Source organism: Lycorma delicatula, chromosome 3 (genome assembly GCF_047948215.1).
Source record: "Lycorma delicatula isolate Av1 chromosome 3, ASM4794821v1, whole genome shotgun sequence".
Classification (NCBI taxonomy): Eukaryota; Metazoa; Arthropoda; class Insecta; order Hemiptera; family Fulgoridae; genus Lycorma; species Lycorma delicatula.
The window spans coordinates 2,967,036-2,990,196 of NC_134457.1; the positions used below are offsets into that span (position 1 = coordinate 2,967,036).

General features: G+C 30.4%; 1 protein-coding gene across 1 annotated transcript; it reads left to right on the forward strand.

Moving 5' to 3' along the window:
* Window positions 1-1,385: 1,385 nt before the first annotated feature.
* Window positions 1,386-17,815, forward strand: LOC142321347 (dnaJ homolog subfamily C member 8). The gene is made up of 6 exons (XM_075359362.1): window positions 1,386-1,846; window positions 2,290-2,448; window positions 4,406-4,472; window positions 5,306-5,400; window positions 15,227-15,466; window positions 16,889-17,815. Exons 1-6 carry the CDS (start codon window positions 1,763-1,765, stop codon window positions 17,006-17,008), a joined length of 765 nt encoding a protein of 254 aa, XP_075215477.1. The 5' UTR covers window positions 1,386-1,762; the 3' UTR covers window positions 17,009-17,815.
* The last annotated feature ends 5,346 nt before the right edge of the window (window positions 17,816-23,161 follow it).

The following is a 23,161-nucleotide window of genomic DNA, read 5'->3' on the forward strand; positions in this document are numbered from 1 at the left end:
GAAATAAATAGCAGTTAGTCTACAACTTCATTAACTTACATTAAATGATCTTCTCAAAACATGGCCTATTCAGTTGAGCAAAAGAGAAATGTCATGCTTAAATTTGAGAATCTTTCAGAGGCAATAAAATATTTTACAGTTTCCTATTGATTTAAGAATTGATAACACATAATCAAGTCATATTGTCGATAACCTTGAAAAAATTTATCCAGATAGTCTAATTTCATTGTTGAATAACTAATTCTGAATGTTATATCTATTTGAACAGAAATTCCATTCTGAATATAGTTTAAATTTACTATAATAATATAATTAAATCAGCACTACTCTCTTTATTATAACTTACAAACTGGTACAGAAAACTCTTCAATTGAAAGTTTGGGTTTCTGTTTTGCTTTTTAATACATCTAACAATAACTTGGCAGCTAAAAAATATTTATATGTATTAAATCACTATATTATCCTAAATTTACCATTCCAAGGATGTTTTTTTTTTTTTATTCTGATCACACAATAATTAAAACAAACACTCATTAAACAGACATTACAAATTTTTTGTTAAATGATGAACTGCTTAATCATTGAATTTCATGTAATAGTTTAATTTGTACTGACCATCATTACCATATTTGTTTTAATGTGAGGTCGTTTGAAAAACATTTTAGGGTAGACCTTTGAAGAAATATGCCTATTTTCATATTCTCTTTAAATAATAATGATCTTGTCACAATTATAGTCACTGAACTCTTATGCTATATATGTAAACATATCACTGAAAGAAAATTCTTCAAATATGGTGTAGTTTTTTCAGGCATGCTTACATACTATTTGTGAAGTACTGGTACCAATATGTAGTCGTGGACACACTTCAGTGTATAGTCACTATCATCATATTAATTATGACAATTATTTTTTTGTTATTTCTCTGTAAAATAAATTTTGCTAAAAACCGGATTTCTATTACATGTTTTTACTCCTTTTTACGTTCTTGTGAAAATCAGCCACCTTATCCGTCAGTAAAGATTTTTACAGTTTTTTATTTATTAATCCTAATTCCGTAATTGCTATTACCGATGATGATTATTATTAAACAATCAAAATGGGTTTTTGTACTTTGTAGTAAACGACTTCTGGGGGTATTTTTAGTGACTTTATTTCGTCAAGCTTAGTTTTTATGTCCGTCAAACTTATTTTATACAAGTTAGTGAATAAGAATTATCTAACAAACTAATCACAAGGACTAGTTTAAAAAAAAAGAAGAAAAAATGTTGTAATACGTGATGTAATATTCTAAAATTAACAGCTGTTTTTGTCAGTTAATTGAAACTTCAAATGCCGATAAGTCGAAATATGAAAAAGTACAAACGAATAATCCTTTAACCTTCACACAAAAAGTTCAACAAATTAGTTCCGTTTTTTCATGGTTTTGGAACTTCGTATCGTTTTTTTGTACGGTGATGAGATTTTTAATAGTAACAGACAATTTTAAGCCATACATATTCATAAAATCATTTTTGCCTCCTCGACTCGTAAGATTATGGCACAACGCATATATCTAGACATCGCAAATGAAGTAATATTATTTTAAGTGCTACGCTCTTCATTTATTTCGGTTTTTAATAAAATTGATTTGAGCTTGATCAGCTTATTCATCAATTCTAACTGATAAATAAAATAAAAAAATATTTACACGAATTAGTTTATTAACGATTGAAGCTAAAATAAAATATGTGTTGTGGTGTCACTGACTAAACAGGGCAAAATGGCAACTGTGAAAACAAATACCGTTCCCAACGGTTCTGTTTCAGTGGAAAAGGAGGTTGCATTTAATGAATTTTACACTGAAGTAAGTTAACATGTTATTTGGGTTCTGCTATTTACGATGTTGCGTATGATACGTATTGCTCATTGTGTTTTAATGTATTTAAGCTATTGCAGTATTTTAGGTTAGGTCTTTTGTTATTAACTTTGTGTAATAAATCCCGAATGTGCGTTTGAATTTTATAGAATTAATCTATAGTTAATATAGATCGGAAATAACACTTAGTTTATTATATTTTTTTGTCTACGGCTGAAAAAATACGTGTAGTTAAGCATTATTGTTTTAGTGATGTGATGATCGATTGAATTATTCAAATTCGCCCGATTTCAGACAGTTTCCACTTGTAGATTATCGTAAACATAACTTTTTTCTTAAAATGTCATTTATAATTTTATGTGTTCAGATCTTACTTGCATCATAAGTAAACATAATTATTCTAACACTAATTTACTTTGCATGTTATTTAGGTAAAAGAGATAGAAAAAAGAGACTCTGTGCTAACTCCAAAACAACAGATAGAACGATTGTTACGACCTGGGTCTACATACTTTAATTTAAATCCTTTTGAAGTTCTTCAAATAGAACCAGAAACTTCACTTGAAGATGCAAAGAAGAAATATAAAAGAGTAAGTTAACTAACTGTAATGTAGAATTCAATATTTTTTGAATAATTAGAATTGTTTTACTATATTCAATTGATTTTACTTTCTTTACTATATATATAGTCAATCTTCAAAGATTATTTAACTCAGATGTCAACTATATACTTTGAATATTGCCAAAGGCAGTTTGATATTGGTTTACTCATAGTATTCCAAAAAAATTTTTGTTCTTGTTAAATTGGGTTTTTTATAATTTATTTAATCGAATCATTTATATCATGGATACTAATATTGCTATTTATAATGTTATGAGCTGTAAAATACATTAATGATTATCCTTCGAATAATTACTATCTGTTGTGGAACTGTAGGTTGAGGGCCTAGTCAGTTTTATTGAACATTAGCTGCCCATAATAATGTATATTTTGATGAAATTACTAAAAAACTTGCCCTTTTTAAAAAATAATTTATGAAACAGTTGTTTAAATCATAGATAATCAAAGTGATCAAATGTATAAAATTTATAATTAAAATGTTGTAATGTTGCTTGATGTGTGTGGATCAATTTTTTAAATTTTTATTATAAATTCACTTTCTGGGGCTGTACCTTAATACAGTTAATTTGATGATTATTCAATTTGTGTAGCTACTGTTTGGTTGTTATTAATCCTTGAATGCAATAATTTAAGTAGTTCAGACATTCAAGTCTTGTATTATGTAATATGTATGATGCAGTTATCTTTTATCCCTTTTAGTTGAGAAAAATGTATATCTTATTTAGTTTTTATTTTTGAGTTACAGATATAGTAAGAACTATAAGTTATGTAAATTACTATAAATTGACCCTTATTTGTAATGCATTGTATTATTCTCTTAAGTACTATGTTAAAAATTTAATATATAAAAGCTTATAATGGCATGGCAATTTGTGAATTTCATCTGCACGTAAAATGTAATACTTACTGAATGTAAAATACTTCAGTATACAAAGTCTTTAATTATTACAGTTAAACTATTTGGTTTCATGTTCATTTATTATTTTTATAATTATAGTACGGTAATTCTGATCAATAGATCAATTTTTTCATACTTTAATATACGATAGCAGATACGCTTTTTGGATCAGATAAACAAAGATGAAAATGTCAGAAAAAAGGTTTGAAAAAAAGCTCGGAAAGGTTTGGACAGCGGTGACCCGTGAAAGGTCAAAGTCTGAAATGCGTTTTGATGCTAATCTATTCTGTGGTGACTGGTTAGTATTAAAGTTAAGGTTAGGGTTATGATGTGATTACAAATGTTTAAGGAACATGTGGTGTAGTCTCTTTCCCTGTAGTGATTATATTTCTGTTAGTATTGTGTTAGTTTTATGTGTTAAGTATTGCCATTCATTGGTAATTTATCCCTAACCTCTCTTCTCAGAAGTCTAACTTAACTAACTTTCTTCACAGAAATCATTTAAACAGATCTCGATAACTTACAAAACTGATAGCCAATTGACTAGAGTACTAATAACGTGGTGCGGACTTTGATCTTGTCTGGGTTACCTGCTTTCTGAAATTTGTATCTTTTCCTGAAGCCTTAGCATATTATCTATTGGTAATCAACAAAGTTTGAAGTCGATCAAGTAATTGCCCAGAATTACCTATATTTTCTCTGGCTATGTTTGAATGTGTTAAATTTATATTAGAAAAATATTGCATATGCATTCATCGGTAGTTTACGAATTATTAAACGGATTAAATTGTTTCTTATGATATAGATAGTTTTTATTTAAAGAATTTGTTTACTTTGATGAAAATCTGCTGTATGTTTTGCAAAATAATTGAAAAATCTTGTGGTCTTTTTTTCATATTTAAAATTAATAAATATTTTATAGTTCACTAAACTGCTTGCTTAGTGTCTTATATTTTATCAAATTATATAACTTATGATTGTAAATAATTAAAAAATAATTTTTTAAATCACCAATAATTTTTTACAGTTATCAATTCTTGTTCATCCAGATAAAAATCAGGATGATGCAGAACGAGCTCAACAAGCCTTTGAAAGTAAGTTTATTATTTAATTTTATTTTATATGTATTTAAAATTTTATGTCTGTAGCTTAAACTTATTAAGGTCAAAAAATAAAAATCGGATCGCTATATTATTAGCAGTTAAGTTTTTCATTTCTTTTAGTTTCTGATTCTATATACATTTGCAGAATGTTTTAATCCTGAAAGTTCAAATAGTTCGGCTCGTAGCATTTGAAAGTGGTAGCAGTTGAATGAATCTTGGTTTCATTTATCAGTACTTACTCTTTTTCATAGTAAAAAAGAGAAATAGTTACATAAATTGGATGCTTGCTTATTGCTTGATGTATTTCAGTATTTGTGATTGTATATGAAAATGAGCGATGGCACAGGTATAAATTTCTTTAATGAATATAAGATAATGTGTTGAGGGGAGTGAAACTAGAGATGTGAAGAAGGAGGAGGTATCTCAAAAAAATGGTAGAAATGTGCTGTAAAAAATATTCAGTGATTATAAATGAGAGAGAATTAAGACGATACAAAAATAATGATCTGAAAATAAGAAGTTAAAAAATAATGATTCGTTATAATAATTTATTAAATGATAAAGAAAGCAAGAAAAGAAAACTGTAAATATCTTTTCATAAGGAACTACTCAGTGCAAATAAACTGTGTGTAAAATTCAATAATTTTTTATAATCGTTTTAAGGTATTTGCAAATTTATTATTTACGGGCAAAAAGAATTTCTTAAAATTAGAAAGCAGAATTTGTTAATATTGTAACTTTTTTATGGATAAATCACAGAATTATTATTTAATAGTTATTAATTTTAATTATTTTTATTTTGGTTTGTTTTATTGCATTTTCAGTTATCAATAAAGCATGGAAAACATTAGAAAATGAAGAGACAAGAAGGAAATGTATGGATGTAATAGATGAAGCAAAAGCTAGGACAGATCATATGGCAAGTTAATTTTTTAAATGATTTCTTAGCTATAATTTGACCATGATTAATTATTTTTATGTATCCAAAAAAAATTACAATTTCCCCCATTGTGTATTAATATTATAAATTATGATTTTTATTCAGAATAAAAATATTACATTTTTTTTTATTCTTGCAGTATAGATAGCCCAAGTAAAACTTAGTGTGTATACACGTTATTTTTCCTGATTTTAATCTGTAAGCGTGGATTTAATTGTTAAAGAAGTTTTTAAGATTGGGTGTTAAAAAATATTTTCTAGAGATCATTGTTTTAACTGTAGAAATGTAGTCCTTTCTACCTGGAATTAGGCTATTATCCAAAACCTGATATATTAAATCAACAGAATTATTACGTTGCTGTTAAATTGCTTCATGTATTTAATATAATTAATTAAAAAAAGCCATATTTTAAATTTGCATATACCTTTATAAAAATACATGCCGATCTACATGGTGGAATGATAATGTCTCGACCTTTGATTCAGGGATCCTGGTCAGGTATGGTATTTTTCATATGCTACAAAATTCCATTTCCATATTCCGACATACAAGATTCAAAGTTTCTGTGGAGAATTAATTCATCAAGAAAAAAATATAGATGTACCAATATATTTTTTTTAAGTGCCACAGCTGTGTATTTATTTTTCTCTTAGAACATCCTGATCCCCTTGGGAAAGACACCCTTCAACCACTCCTCCATACCTAGCCCTGATGGGCTTCATCATCAAAGATCATCTTTCAAATCTCGGCATATGACATCTTTGTTGCCTCAGCCCTTATGCATCGTCCTGCACCTGACGCTGCAGACACAGACCCGAACCCATCCAGTCTACCCCTGAAGGCCCTGAGATCAGTAAGAAACTGAGTTACGTACTTGTAAGGGGAAACCCATGAGGCAAGCTTCTAATGTCATGCGTATATCACCCATCAATAGTCTCATCCCATCTACCCTGTCATATATCATAACCATGTTGCTTGATTTCCCGAATCTTTTCAGAAGTCAACTCACCCAACTTCCTAGCAACATACTGCTCCTGTCTCTCAAGAGCTGGAATATCAACCGGTTTCACTGTCGCAATCACCAAGAAAGCCTCCCATGAAACCATCCAGTAACTACCCATTACTGTCAACAGTAATAGTTGTTAGGCCCTCAATAATATATATCTATGACTATAGAATTTCATCTTATCTGCCTAAACTGGCACAGCATACAACATAATTGCTTTGCACATGCCCTTGTGCAGGACAAGGGCAACATAACGCAGCTATAACATAACACAAAACAATAAATAAAATACTAAAAAAATATCAAACCTTATTATAACAAAAGAACAACAAAACCAAGATACAGGAAAGACCAGGCAGAGCCCTAAATTCCCTCCGTGGTATTCCATTTTAATTCAACAAATGATCAGCGCATCACTATTTTTGATTCTGATGATATTTGGTAGTGGCCAAAAAATATTTTTTTTTAATATTTAAAAAAAAATTGTTTCTTAAGTAATAGACTCATTTCTAACTCGCCAACAGGTAAAAACAGCCAGCCAGTTTTGTCACTTTTTCCATGAATTGTAGCATTCTTATTTTACATTGTACAGAGGGTCAAAACTGCATTATTGGACAGAGTAAAGATGGAACTTCCTCTTAGTGTACTCAAAATTCATTTTGTTACATAACCAAATCTTGTAATGTTTACTGAAGTTACATTTACAAATTGTTATTTTTTTTTAATTTTGGGCCCAAAATAAATAATGAAGGGCTTAGGGCAACAGGCCTATTTTTTACCTTTTAACTCTTAGGTACTAGTAGTACTTATAAAAAAAATTGGACTGTTACCGAGTGTCCTTTATTTAAAAAGATGGCCGTCAAATTGTAAGATTTTGAAAATGTTTCATTTTTGGGGCTCAAAAACCACGTGTGGGACAGGTGGCAGAAATCTGAAATGTTTACAGCAATAAGTACTTTTTATGCACTTGAAAACAATATAAAACTTATTTTGTTACTCAAAGGGGTTAACGAGTAATGAAGCCAGCAAAACCGCTAAAAAGACCATTCTAACCTTCTAACCAGTAAACAACGTATCCAAAAATACTGATATGTATTTTTCAGATTATAAAAATTACAACTAATCTCATTAGAATGAATAAATTGATAATTAATAAATAGTCAATTACAGAATGATAAATAATAATTACAAAATGATAAAAAATCCAAATACATTAACAAGTTGTTCAATTCACTTTTACTTTATTTTACTCCTGCTAATGGAAGTTACAAATAAATCTTACAGTTTTTGTAAACTTAACTAACATAACTTAGTGCTCTTGCCATTTTTTTATTGAGTAGAACTAATAAGTCCTCATTCATCTTTGGTGCAATGTTGTGTCCTCTTTCAGTGGTTGAAAAAGCTCTGAAAGCATGAGAGTCTTTAAAATATTTTCCAGTTGAACCCATGTTTGATTATCCCTCGATGATTTCTTGGATGAAGTACCAGGACCCTGCAAATGGAAAAAGTGTATTCGATATTCCTCTTCATTTTCATGTATTTTGACTTCAATGACTTCGCCTAACCATCACTTGCCGTCGTATATGCAGCAGACATAATTTTTACATTTTGGCTTTGATAAAACCTATAAAGCAATCAGAAACAGTAATGTCCTTATGTACTGATACTAACATAAATGTTTGATTTAGAGGTCGCCCGGACATTCAAAATACATTTCTGACTTCTTGCAACATATTTGTGAAAGCTTCTTATTTTTGGGACTGTTGTGATTACCTGGTAATGAGAACTGAGGTATTCTTCAGTCTCTTGAACATCTTTATTAGAGCAGAAAATAAATGTTATATTTCTAGTATTGTCTTTGCAATAATTGTACATTTCAGAAGGTGTAACAATTTGATTGTTGAGTAAGTTTATCTAAGTAATCTGGAAATGGAAGAATTTGAGTAGTTAGTTCACAACAGTCAACAGAAACCCACTCTTTGAAGATAATTTCAGAATCAAAATCATCCCAGCTCTTTTACAATAATCTGAGCACTTTAGTGCCTGTATATTTTTCACACTTGAGAATATGCATGTTTCATTTTCTATATCACATACCATGGATGAAAGGAGAATTTTATAATCAAATTTCATATTTAGAGCAGAAAACATGAGTTTTACTCATGTAGGTGTGACGCGTGCACACGTGCACTCACACACGTACAAAGTGAGAGAGATACGTTAAATCTCAGTTACATAAGATAAGACTATTTTGAATATTAATTTTCTACCTGTCAGCTTGTCTCACAGAGACACAATCCTTCTTGCCTGGTAAACGTTCGACTGTGCTCATCATTCTGGTAAAAATCTTGGATACATTTAATAACATTTTCATCAATTATGTGAGTTTCTTTTTGCCGATTTGTGGCAAAATTCCACTTGTTTTAACTATTGTTTGGAATGACAAACTATATACTGACTAACATATCAGTATTTTTGGATACGTTGTTTACTTGTTAGAAGGTTAGAACGTCTTTTTAGCGGTTTTGCTGGCTTCATTACTCGTCAACCCCTTTGAGTAACAAAATAAGTTTTATATTGTTTTCAAGTGCATAAAAAGTACTTATTGCTGTAAACATTTCAGAATCTGCCACCTGTCCCACATGTGGTTTTTGAGCCCCAAAAATGAGACATTTTCAAAATCTTACAATTTGACGGCCATCTTTTTAAATGAAGGACACTGGGTAACAGTCCAATTTTTTTTTATAAGTACTACTAGTACCTAAAAGGTAAAAAATAGGCCTGTTGCCCTAAGCCCTTCATTAATTATTTTGGGCCCAAAATTAAAAAAAAAAAAACAATTTGTAAATGTAACTTCAGTAAACATTACAAGATTTGGTTATGTAACAAAATGAATTTTGAGTACACTAAGAAGAAGTTCCTGTCCAAAACTCCAGTTTTGACCCTCTGTACAATGTAAAATAAGAATGCTACAATTCATGGAAAAAGTAACGAAAACGTAACAGTAAAGTAAAAATTAACAGGTAAAAACTTACCTGTTGGCGAGTTGAAAAAAAATTATTACTCAAGAATAATTTTTTTTTTTAAATATAAAGAAATTTTTTTTGGCCACTACAAGGTAGTTAGTTATCATATACCAAATATCATCAAAATCAAAAATAGTAATGCAATAAAAATTTTGAACATTTGTTTAATTAATATGGAATACCCCCTCGGCTAAAAGTTCTCTTGCCTGGTACCCAATGAAATTTTCAACGATTACCTATTTGATCTGGTTTCTCCAATTCTCACGGAGATCCAATGTTGTCCCCGACAAACAGTCTGTGTGCAAAAGTTCTTATTTCACGCATTGGTAAATTACATGGTATGTGTCACAGAGGTTATTAACAAACTAAAATATCAACTTGCTGTTGTAAAGAGAAAGACAAATTTTTTAGTTTCTTTTTAAGCCACTTCAAGAATGGTTCAAACTGATACTGTCTGTGAATTTTTATATAAAAATGTAAACAAAGATTATATAAAATAATATTATTTTATTTATGTGCTTATTTTTTGTTTCTTTTTATATATAAATAGTGAAATGAAGTAATAGCTTAAATTTTGTTAACTGATAATATAAATTTAAAAATAAGACATCTTCAACCATACTTTAACTTCAGTCATCTGTAATCTACTGAAAGGCTAAAATTATTCCTTGCTCTATACTTTAGCTGTATGTAAAGCACCTGAAGTTACAAATAGCACCACCGCTAGTCAGAGTTGTTTTTTCTTAGTAAAAGAAGTTCACTATATAACAAAATTCTGTGGTATATAGTAGTATGATCTGTTCAGTGAAGAGACAAAAGGGAATCATTTCTCACCTTATTTTTTTCTAGTAAGTCTGACATATATTGCTTGTTATTCTTGGAAATGACTATACCATATTCAGGAATAAAGAGTTGTATACCTATAACAACAGTAGTTTTGGCACATAAGGTAATTCTAAGTTTTTTGACTTTGCAAAAAAGTAATAAAGTAAAAATTGACGAAAGATTATATTAAGTAAACAATTACTTTTATATTAACATTTTTTATTTTATTAACTCCATAGAGAATGAACAAGTTCATATGCAAATTGACAGGAAGGTGGAAAAGAGATATTTACAAATATTTCTACTGTTGAATATTACAAAAAACATTTTCAGACCTTTATTGAAACTTAAAAAATTTTCTGCAGTTTGGTTTTGTTTTATTCCGTACAATAAAAAATAACAGTATTTTATCCGCCCTCCTGTGAGTCTTGTTGCATGTGCTAAGAAATGTTTTGACTAAGGATCTATGAAAAAAATACTGTGAAAAGTTTAGAGAAATTATTTTCCTACAATTTCTGTTTTCTTTCTTTAGAGTACCTTCAAAATTGACCGAGTTATGGACAAAATATGCAAGAAATCAATCATTTCTTAAAAATATTTTTTTGGGGAATAACTCGGTTATGGTGAGTTTAGTAAAAAAGAAGCAATGTAATTTTTTTTTACTTGTAGAATGAAAGTAAATATTTTCAAATATGATAAAAAAATTTTAATATTTATAAAAACTGTGTAAATAAAAATTATTGATAAATAATTAGTTACCAAATATAATTGCATTTTATGTGAAATTTTAATTAAATAGATTTAAAATTTTTTTTAAGTTGTTTGATGTTTGGATTGTGTAAATTTAGACAGTAAAAAATAATTTTTTTTTTAGTTTACCTTCTCTTATTCTGAACATAATGTGTAATATTCAAGTCAGTATTTAATAAATTAATAATTATCGGTGTGTTTTAATGTATTGTGAACATAGTTCACAAATTTTCTTACTATATCTCTGGTTGAACACAAAAATATTTTTTATGATTATTTTTTTCATCAATTTTGAATTAAGTTACTATTAATTCTACGGTGTTAATATCAATACTTAACTGTTTCTTAGCATGTTTTCTCCATAGTTTTTGTACAATAAAAACTGATATATATTATTTCCCACAACAATTTATTGTATCAGAGGAAATATATGTTTATAAAAAACACTAGATACATGTAAAGGTATCTGCCTGGTGGTATTGTTGCATGCATAAAATGTTAAAATTTACATTGCTTTTGTCATGTACTTTTTTGCCTCGTTCTTCCTCCTTTTTTGTTTGCTTGTTTTCATTTGTAAATACGAGGCTTGTTTTTAAATTAAGATCAATCTTGGAAATAAAAATTGGATGTTAAAAATTTGAACAAACTTTATTACTTACGCATAAAAAATACATTTATTTAGTACTCATCTATATAGCTGTGTTTAAAACTTTTATATTTGTTACAGCGTTTCTCTAGCTTCTTCATTCGCACTTCGATTCCACTGCCAGTGACTTAAGCCACACATTAATGTCATTTCAGTTGTTATCATTATCAAACCTTTGTGATGCAAGCCATTGTTTAAGGTGAAGAAAAATAACGTAATCATTGAGAGCTAAATCAGAGCTATAAGGTGGATGATCGAAGATTTTTTAATCGCCTCACTGTCGGATTTGCCGTGTTTGACTGGGCATCATACAAAAGCAAAATCCTGTGGGATAGCAGCCAGTGTTAAATGTATTTCACAATACGTATCTATATTCGCAGTAGTACTGTGATCACTAAATTCTTCACATAAAACAACATTTTTGTACCAAAAAAAAAACAGTGGCCAAAAGTTTCTTTACCAAAGATTGTTGGACTGCTGCTTTGTTTCGATGTTCAAATAAGAAATACAGGTTCTATCTCTGGTAACAATATGAAATTCATCGCCTTAATTTTCTTAATGCCGCAAAAAATTCATGCCATATGGCAAGAAATTTTTACTTGTATGTATCGATTAACATCTTCAACACGCAATCTTTATCTGGTATGCAATCTTTTATAGCCCAAATTTTCAGTCAAAACTTATAATTCAAAGATTGTGAAACATCAAAGACAATTGTTTCATTGTGAAGCGCCAGTTTCCTCTTAAATGTTTTCGTAAACTTTTACCTTCAGATCATTTGTTATCACAGATGGCCAGGCGCTGCATTCTTCATCATGAATATTCATTCATTCTTCTCAAAGTAAACGGCACTACCATCTTTACCATCACTCTTAATATTCAGCCCATAAACATAGCAAATTTGCAACATAGCGACTTGTAGCACTCGTTGTAAATTAATGAATATAAATTCATGTATATATGAATATAAATGAATTATAAATTATGAATATAAATTGTAAATTAAAATTGAGGCGTCTCGCCCTTTCATCCAGAGTCCTGAGTGATTCCTGGTCAGAAATGGCATTTTTCATATGCTACAAAATTCCAATTCCATATTCCCATGTAGTATGTACAAGCCTAACTCGCTAATGAAGCATTTTAGGACATATGTTTATATGTACTTTTTTCATTATTTTCATAAGTAGAATAGGTTATGTAAATCTTGGAGAACTTCGTGACGAGGTGTGTTTTTGTCCACAACTTATATATGTGATGTAAACAAATGGTGCTTGCGTAGCTGCTATTTTATTTTATTTTTATTTTTTTGATGAATTAATTCACCACAGAAGCTTACTGAGAAGCTTGTGTGGTGAATTAACTCATCAAAAAATAAAAAAAATAAAGTAGCAGTTATACAATAAAAGCTTCTCAGTAAGCTTCTGTTGTGAATTAATTCATCAAAAAATAAAATAGCAGCTATGCAAGCACCATTTGTTTACATCACATATGTAAGTTGTGGACAAAAACACACCTCCTCACGAAGTTCTCCCAAGATTTACATAACCTATTCTACTTATGAAAATAATGAAAAACGTTCATATAAACATATGTCCTAAAATGCTTCATTTCACTTGGATTCAGCTGATCTGGTGAAATGAGGCCTTACTGAAACTTTTAGGACATAAATAAGGGACAGAATAAGTGATTTAAGTTGCTCAGCCGCATTCATAATGCAGACAATTAAATCCTCATGAGAATGTATTTGCTTTGTATACAATACTTTTCATCCATCCCCAGACGCAAAAATTTAAGGTACAAGAGAAGTAGGGAGGCGTGCCATTGCGCTGGAAATATGCTTCGCGCCTAAGCACTAGGGGAACATCTTCAAGCAGCTGTGGCAATTATTGTTGAACACCTGTTGTTATTCTGTTGTCAAATTTGAAATAATAAATGTCATTATTAAAAAAATTATTATCTAAGTAATTTTTATTTTTAACTGTTGTGCAATTTCCAGTTATTTTTATTTTTTAAGAGAATTTTTTAACAGACATCAACAAAAAGAAGTTTGATTTTGTTTACAATAAATAAGTACTTTTCTTAAAAATGTAGTTATGTACTGTTTCTAATTAAAATTAAAATTTTGTTAACTTTTCATTGTTTTATTCAAAGTATGTTGAATAAACACTACTGTTTTGTTCAAAATCGAATTTTCTACAAGGTTTGTCTAAAATTTTTATGTGTTTATCTATCACCCGTTTAAGAAAGTTATTCTACGTCAAACATAAAAAACAGGGTTTTCTAGCCCAGTTTATTGGTTTTCCCCCATTTTTCTCAAAAACTACTGCATAAACGAAAGCTATTTTATTAAATTTTTCAGGTCAAAAATTCTGCTCCTTAATTAACATTCTAAAAATTTTAATATGTCCTCATTTCACTGGGGTAGCTGAAATTCAAGTAAAATCTTTCACTAACCGTAACTCAGAAACGAAGCACTTTAGGACATATGTTGTATTCTTTCCATTATTTTCACAATTTTAATAGCTTATGAAAATACCAGGAGAATTTTGTGATACTAATATGATTCAAAACATTTTATATTTGATAAAAAAAATATATTATTGTATTTATAAACAAATATAAAAATTTTTTAATTATTGTAATATGAGGGTTTTTACCGTATAAAATATAATGTACAGCTTTTTATTTTTTTACTGCTTTAGATATCTAATTAACAAAAACAGGTTGAAGTGGTTTATAATTAGTTAGATAGATAATAATAAAGATAAATAATAAAGTAATAATAAAGATAATAGTAATAATAAAGCAATAATAAAGTTTAGATCGTGTTGTTCACGACAGTGGATAAAAGAAAGGCGCAAGATCTTACATTCAAATAAGGCAGTAAATTATAGAAAAGACAATTATGAGTGTTTTACAATGCACTCTTTATTTTCGTACCAAAAATTAAAATGGTTATAATTTAATAATAGATAACAGAAAAACCAAATTGTTGATATAGTACTTATTTTATTACAAGGTTTTTATAGTGTAAAAAACTGCATCTATTTTGAACAAATATCAAATTAAATAAAATAATTTTAACTTCTTAGCATTTATCTGATCAAGACATATAAACGTTTTTAAATAAAAAAAAGAAAAAGTGGTCTAGAAAACCTTTTTGCGTGTCAATATATACTCTAATAAAGTCGGTCATAAATTTCTTCAAGTTTCACAGTTGTTGGAATTCAAAAATACTTAGGAAAACTGTACATAGCAAGTAGGAAGGAGTTATCTCGCCCTTTCCGGATCTGCAGGTCTGTTAATGCTATTGCACTGAGCACCTTGGTTGGATCATTGAATGTTTCTATTAATTTCATTGATGTGTACGTGTAAATTGATAAAGCTACATATCAAATGAATCAAGCTCAATCTACTCTTTAAATCACATAAATTTATGTTATTAAAAAATTTAGGGCAAATAAATAAGTTTTAAAGCGTTATTTATGTTAGTAAGACTTATTTCTTGAAAATTACCTTTTCATTTAAAGTAATAATAATTTGATATTTCAGATATCTGAAAAACGAAAACGTCTTAAGAAAGAAGGCAAAGAAGGTCATATAGAAGAAGATGAACCGACTGCTTATAAACATGCTGTGTATGTAATGACTATGAAATTATTTGCGGACATGGAAAGAAGAAGAAGAGAATTGGAATTACGTGACACAGAGGAACGTAAAAGAAAACGTGAACAGGAAATAGAAGAGGAGGAAAAAGCCTCACTGGAAAAAGAATGGCAAAAGAATTTTGAAGTAAGTTGTAATCTCCTTTTTTTGTCCTAACTGTATAACTAAGAGGTATTTGAAAATTTGCAATTTTTTTACTTGCTCTAGAAACCATTATATTTTGGTTTTCAGCTATAAATGACATGCAGTTGATTGTTTGGGTCCTGCTTCATGTTTTGGTTATCAGTTTACATAACAAACTGCTTTCAGGAGAGTGTTTCAGTGGATAATTTATTGTTTTTATTATAACTTAAAAGATACAAATCCCTCAATGTCAAATTTTATTTTTTTAAATAAAAAGAAAATATTTTAAAATAGTTTTACATTTTGAAAATACAGTTGCCTTCCATTACTCCAGAAACTTGTCCAAACATTTTTTCCATTGCTCAATAGTTTTTGAACACTACTTATTATGCCTATCAAGGCATCAGCTGTTTTTTGTTTCACCTCTTTTACCATGTCAAATCACTTTTGATCTGTGAAAATAAAAACAAGTCGCAAGGCGTAGGATTAGGCTAATATGAAAGCATTCTGTTTCTTGCCAAAAACTGCTGCACAGTGAATCCAATGCGGGTTAAACCAGTCACCTGTTCACCAGAATTCTGGTTGTTTTTTATGTAAAGAAGCATGCAGTCTTTCGAGAACTTCCAGGTAAAAGTTATTGGTTTGTGGACGTCGTCCTTCATTAATGGTGTCAACATCTTTTTTAATATTTTCATTAGTTCAAACATTTGAATGTTGCTCAGATGATCTTCAGTCGACATTTCTTCTCGTTTGAAGTGAGAAAACCAATTGTAAATGTGTGTTTTACTCATCACAAATATAGGCTTTCTGAATCATTTCAAGTGTTGACACATTTTTCTAAAAGGAAACTAAAACTTGATGGCTGCACACTGTGACTTTTTCACCAAAATTGGAAAATAGCTTCCATTAAAACTTAGCACTACACAGTACCTGTTGGTACGGTGTTGGCCTGTATACTGTAGGGTTCCACCTGGACTCTTCCAGCAGCAGAAGCATGAACTACACCCTTCTCCCACCTCAATATACAATTCCTGTAGTATTTTTGACTTCTCCGTATTATTTTTATAATTATTATATTTAAATGAAGTAAATATTTACAGAGGAAAACGTATCTTCTTTTAATTTTCATTTTTTTGCAGACTAGTAGGAAGGATATTAGTATAAAAATTTTATACTTAAAGATAAGAAATGCAACAAAAACTTTAAATGAGTATAGTGTTGTGAGTGTGCGTCTCTTGGCCAAAAATTAATCGCAGTATGAAAATATTGCTATTATAACTTGATCTTTTACTTACATAAGACTTACAACAGACATTATCCTTTCATGAATTTAATATATGTTCTCCAATTTACATGTTAAATTTTATTGAAATTATTATTTTGATGTAATAAATATTAAGTTTAATATGTGCCTTGTTTTTGCAGGAATCCCGGCAGAATAGAGTTGATAGTTGGAAAGCATTCCAATCGGGTTCAGGGTCAAAAGTAAAATCAAAAAAGTTGAAAGGTTTTAAACCACCTAAACATAAAGCGGAATCAAGATAACCGGTTAATAAAGAGTAAAAACATTTCACCTAAGATGATGTGAATTTTTATCATTTGGTCGCATCATTATTTTTTATTTAAACATCTTTAAAGCGCAAATACATTTTGTTTTAAAACTGGTGTTAAAGCTAAGTTTATTGAATTGAAAGTGTTCATCAAATCTGTTTGTAAATAGTGTTAAATTTTTCAAAAAAGAAAGAAAAAATTAGTGCTGCGTATATAAAAATTAGTTTGAGTACTTCCATAGTTATTATATTAACTGTGTTAACTTTTCTGTCCGGTTTTAAATTAAAACCTTTTTGTAAATTGAATAATTAAATATAAATTAAATATGTTAAATGTGCTCTGTTTTAGTACTCGACTTGCGGTGTAATATATTATGATGGTAACTTTAAGTGAACTATTGTCGTGACCTAGTGTAACTGTAGATACTTCTTTTTTAATCGAGTTAATTATTAAAATTTTTAGTTTTAAGAATAACTTAATTATAAATTTGTTTTTTTTTGAAGATTTTATAATTTATAATTAGTATTTATGTTAAAATAACCATATTGTATAGTTTTTTGTAATTATCTTAATAACAGTGATATTAAACAATTATTTTAAATTAATATTATTTATACAATTGCCTACGGTTGATGTGCACTCTATACTTTCCAGTATTTGATTATTTAATTTACAGTGGGTGCTAAGAATAAGTTTTTAAAAGTAATTGTTTTTTGTAAACAAATTTGTTTTTGTAAACTAGTATTTGTGAATATTAAGTGTACGAGATATGTTCAGAAAGTAAGGTTACAACATTTTACAAGAATTGAAATATGCATATTTATTAATGAAACTTAATATGACATTACACAAGTATAACATGTTTCAGCCAGGTTGTATTCCTGTTACACATCCCTGCCACCATATCCTTTGTCATTCACCCTTATTGGTCTAAAGGCTGAAAAGAAAAAAGTCACTTGGTGCCAGGTCAGGTTGAGAATATATCAACCAAAACTGCATTATCCTGGGACAGATACTTTGTCAACTATCTATTCTTTTGTTGAAGAATTTCAAGCTTCCCAATGAAGCTTTTATTGATGATTTACCAGTATGATGCCACTGCATAATTGCCTTTTGGCTTGCCACCCAGGTTTCACATCCCCAGTCGAGGAATTCTTCAATTACAAGCTCATAACTCCGGAGCACAATAAACTCAATTTGTTTTGTGTTGTGTTAACATTTTTGGTATTGGTATCCATCGTTTTTAAAATTTTTTCAAAGTTTAAAAAAATTCAAACGTTGGTTCATACAGCCCAGTTTGACTGACTTCTGGACAAATTTTGACAACAATCAACGGTCTTCTGCTCCACAACAGTTTTCCATAAGGTATAGGTACTACTCAAACTACTGAAATAATTAACAGTTTTCAGTGAATGATAAATTTGTTACTAATAATCATAACCACGTCATGCACAACAAAACTAGTATCTTACATAAGCAGAATTTCATTTATTACATTTATTAAGGTGTAGACCAGATCTCTTTGTTTAGAGGTGGCAGCGTACATGAGATTTGGTACTTAAAATAAATACTGATAAATAAACTTCTTTTGAGGTTTGGCAGTTGAAATTAATTTTTTTTAAAAGTTATTTTTAGTTAAGTGTTGAAATCTGGCAGTACATTACTCCCTAGAAATACAGGGCGATTCAAAGAAATGGGAAATTTTGAAAGTTGTATTGCTAGCCGTGGGTGATTGGTACCACTTGATAGAGAGGCGCCAGCCTCTCTAACATTACCTGCCATTTAGTTGTCATGGATCCTTGGAGTGGTGCGCAAAGTCCATTTGCTATCAAAAAACCAATGACAGTGTGGAAGGAGCACGTAGAGAATTTCACCGGCATTTTAATCTGGGACGGCACGACCGTGTTCCATCAGCACATGCAACATGGATATCTAATTTTGAGGAAACCGGTTCAGCAATGAAAAAGAAACCTCCAGGCCGTGAGCGAATCGTCCTTACACCACAGAATGTTCAAGCTTTAGAAGATGTTGTCACACGAAATCCACATCGGTCAATCCGTCGTCTCTCAGCATCTTTACAATTGCATAGTTCAAGTGTTCGAAGAATGTTAGTGAAGGACTTGCAATTCCATCTAAAGTTGCAGATCGTCCAGAATGATGCAATTGTGCGAGCACAATTCTGTAATGTAATGCTTCAGAAGATAAATGATAACGAAGAATAATGCACAATTGCATCGTTCGGTTTCAGTTGCTGGACGATCGTTTGTTCACGAACTGTGGATGTCAGACGAAGCGCATTTCCACCTCAGTGGATTTGTTAACAAGCAAAATTTCAGATACTGGGCACAAGAAAATCCTACGCAGCTACACCAGCGTCCGTTGCACAGCCAGAAAGTGACCGTGTGGCGTGCTATGTCATCTTGCAGTGTTATAGGCCCTTATTTTTTGAGGATGACAACGGTCTTGCGATTACAGTGATGTCGGCTCGTTACGTAGCCGTGCTTGAAAACTTTGTTGTGGAACAACAAAAGAGATTTCTACCGATTCTTAACACAGCCTGGTTTCAACAAGACGTAGCAACGTCACATACTGCACGAATATCGATGGCAGCTGTATGCCGATTGTTTGCACAACGTGTCATTTCACAAAATGGTGACATTAGATGGCCTCCCAGATCGCCTAATCTCTCAGCTTGCGATTACTTTTTGTGGGGTTACCACAGTAGACCTGCTAGAACGGAAGAACTGAAGGCAAAGATCTGAGAAACAATTGCAGAAATTCCAGTTGAGATGTTACGTCAAACCATGAACAATTTAACGAAGAGACTTCATGAGTGTTTACATAGAAGAGGAGGTCACCTGGAAGATGTCATCTTTAAAAAATAAACTAAAATGTATGTATCCTAAAATGGCAACATTTGTATAATTACATGAAATAAAATTTAAAAACTTTAATTTTTAAAATTTCCCGTTTCTTTGAATCACCTGTATAATACATCAGTGATGGAAATTTTTAAAGTGCTGCAGCAGAAGATTCACTTACTACTGTATAATGCAGTGTGGATGAAGTTCTCTATAACTGAATGAAGCAGAAGTCTTGTGGCAAACATGTTTCAGAATTCCCTCATTTCTAGCACTAAATTGTGTGCACATTAGGATTTCTTAATTGTTACCACATTTCAACATCAATGAAATACATATAGCAGCACTTTAACATATTACATGCTAAGGAAAGAATAATTAATAGTAGAAAAGTTTTTGGTCAATTAAAACAGCGCTTTTTCATCTTCAGCTATACAGATAAAGTTTCATTAGAAAAAATCCCTAACTGATTATCTGCTGTGCAGTTACTTAATATTGTGAAACATTGAAATGATAAATTCAATTATGAACACATAAAATTATTATCAGATATAGCATTTATTCTGTATTCATCACCAACTATAAGAAACAAAATTATTACTAGAAATACAAATAAGAGAAACATGGCTTTGACAAAACAGGTAGCAATACATTCAAATGTCTGATATTTATGTTACAAAAAGAAAAGAGTTAAAGAATTCTAGTTTACAACTTGCATCATTTTCTTTAAGGATAAAAAGATGCATGTAATGCTATATACAAACATGCAAATTGGTAAATCACTATACCCTTGCTGAATTATCGACAGATAATTAATTTATTTCAGAAACAGGTTTACGTCAATTACTGGGACAGTAAAAAGAGAAGTAAAAAAGTTTATGAAATGGCTACATTGCCGAAAGAGCTTAGTAATGCCTAATGTATCAAACACAAAATCTAGCTAAGCACTTTTAAAACAAATTGCACTGAATGTAATAAAAGATAATGAAGTACAATCTTTAATACAAAAATGGTAACTGTAAAGATTCACAAATTTTACAACATGCGATATACATAAAATATGAAAAAGCACATTGAAAGGAAGATTAAGTAGCATAACCAAGAATGCATTCAACCTATGAAAAATAGAATATGCGAATAATTGCAGTGCAAAAAATAAACATGAAAAGGGCATTGAAAGATATAAACAATGAACGAGTGATATACAGAGAACGTTCAAAATGTGAAGACACGATGTGCACATCGTGGCATATTAAATAAAAAGTTAGTGTCTTAATTTCTAACAAATTATTACACGATTACCACTTGTTTTCCAAAGCAGATAACAGAAATAATATTAAATGTTGTGGATTTATTTAATTAACATTTTTCAAAATTTTTATATTCTTTTCTATTTAGTTTTTTCTTTATTATATTAAGGAGGTTAGGAAAAGGAATGTTAAAAATTTTAATCCAATATTTTTTAATTAGACGTACATGTTAAAAATAAACCATCCTAATTCTTCATTGACGTTGTGGTATATGAATTTTGTTAAGGACTTGTGATTATCCTAGTCCTGTCAAACGAGCTGGTCACAGAAGATAAAACATAAAAATAAAGCAGGATAATCACTGCAAGAAGCAATGTTTATATGCTTGATATGCAAGGTCTCCAGCTACAGAGTTCAGAAATCATCAGGTTCACCTGTCAATCTTCACATTATCACAATCAGTTTCAGTTATCTCTGCGCTCATGCTAAATGTGGTTGTATTAGTGTGTTGAAGTTTATACTTTTACTGAATTCTGTGTTGTGTTATGAGTGGAAAATGGAAGAGAGTTGTAGTTTCTCTTGAAACAAAATATAATGCGATAAAACGGTTGGACAATGACGAGTCAATTAAAAAGGTCGCTGTCGATCTGGGAGTTGGGCATTGGAGACATAATCGGAAAGAAATTGAAAAATTTATAAACAAAAGTGCAAGTGGAGGCAGTGGTTTGAGTCGAAAGACTTTGAATAAGGGCAACTATGAGCAGATGTCTGAAGCACTTTTTCTGTGGTTTTCACAGCTGCAAGGGATAGGCAGAATCCTGTGATTGGTACAAACTAATGCACTTAAGTTCCACAAGGTGTTTAAAGACTGAGGAAACATTAACTGGAAATGATTGGTGGCTTGACAGGTGGAAGAAGAAATATGGCAAAAGGCAGCTGAATATTAGCGGGGTGAAACTGTCAGCCGACTCTAAAATGGAAGAAATTGTTTTCAAGGATTAACATCAGATAAAATTTTTAACTCTGATGAAACTGGTCTTAATTTTCATATGCTACCTTCAAAAATTTTTGAAGCAAAATCCAAAAAACTGTTCCTGAATTTAAAAAAAAGGAAGATGAAGTCACAATTTTGACTACCTCCAATGCTTCTGGTTCTTTGAAACTAAGGCCTCTGCTTATTGGAAAGTCTAAAAACCGAAGAGCCTTTAAAAATATCAAAGTCAACTGTCTACCAACAATGTACCGCAACCAAAGAAGTGCTTGGACGGACAAAGCTTTGAATTAAAGCCATATTCCTACCCCCTAATGTGACATCACTTACACAACCTTTAGACCGAGAGGTTCTAGAAACAATGAAGAGAGAGAAATTACTGGCAAAGGCTTCTCTAGATGTTGATTGCAAGATTAGGTGAAGGGATGACTGTTAGGGAGGCCCTAAAGAAAGTCACATTAAAAGATGTAGCGTACTGGATTGGTTCGGCATGGATGAGGTGAAAACCACTACCATTCTTGGAAGAATTTATCTTGCTTAGGACTTCTAAAAAAAGTGCCAATGAGCTGTTGAAGATGAAAATCAACAACTAAGATATTCATGATTGGTGAAATGGAGATCACCGATGAGGCAATTAACAGTATGATGAAGAGGATGATAGTACAGGAGAGATAACCCCACATATATTACACTCTGAAGGACTGAAAATTATAGAAGCTGCTTTTGCTTACACAGAGCAACAGGAATAGTGCACACCGCATGATAAACTGTCTCTACAGCATTGGCATAACATCGCTTTGTCTAAGAGAGCACAGAGGTTAACTGAAAAATTAATCACACTTCAAAAAAAAAATAATAATCTGCATGCTTACAGGTCTGTAATTGTTTATTTTGTTTTTTCTTTCAAATAGCTGGTCTCAGTCCCAATTACCTCAGACAATCACGTGGATACTGTACTTCCTTTGAGGCTTTCCATACAACTTTTCTCTGTTAGTATTTGTTCTCTTTCCATTTTCATGTGCATTAAATTTAATTGTGAGCAGAT

What these genes read in the sequence shown, in the direction of transcription:
- LOC142321347 (XM_075359362.1), top strand. Translation starts at nt 1,763, where the DNA reads ATGGCAACTGTGAAAACAAATACCGTTCCCAACGGTTCTGTTTCAGTG. An exon ending in AAGCTAGGACAGATCATATG is followed by an intron (nt 5,401 to 15,226) that starts GCAAGTTAATTT and finishes TTGATATTTCAG; the next exon opens with ATATCTGAAAAACGAAAACG. An exon ending in AATGGCAAAAGAATTTTGAA is followed by an intron (nt 15,467 to 16,888) that starts GTAAGTTGTAAT and finishes TTGTTTTTGCAG; the next exon opens with GAATCCCGGCAGAATAGAGT.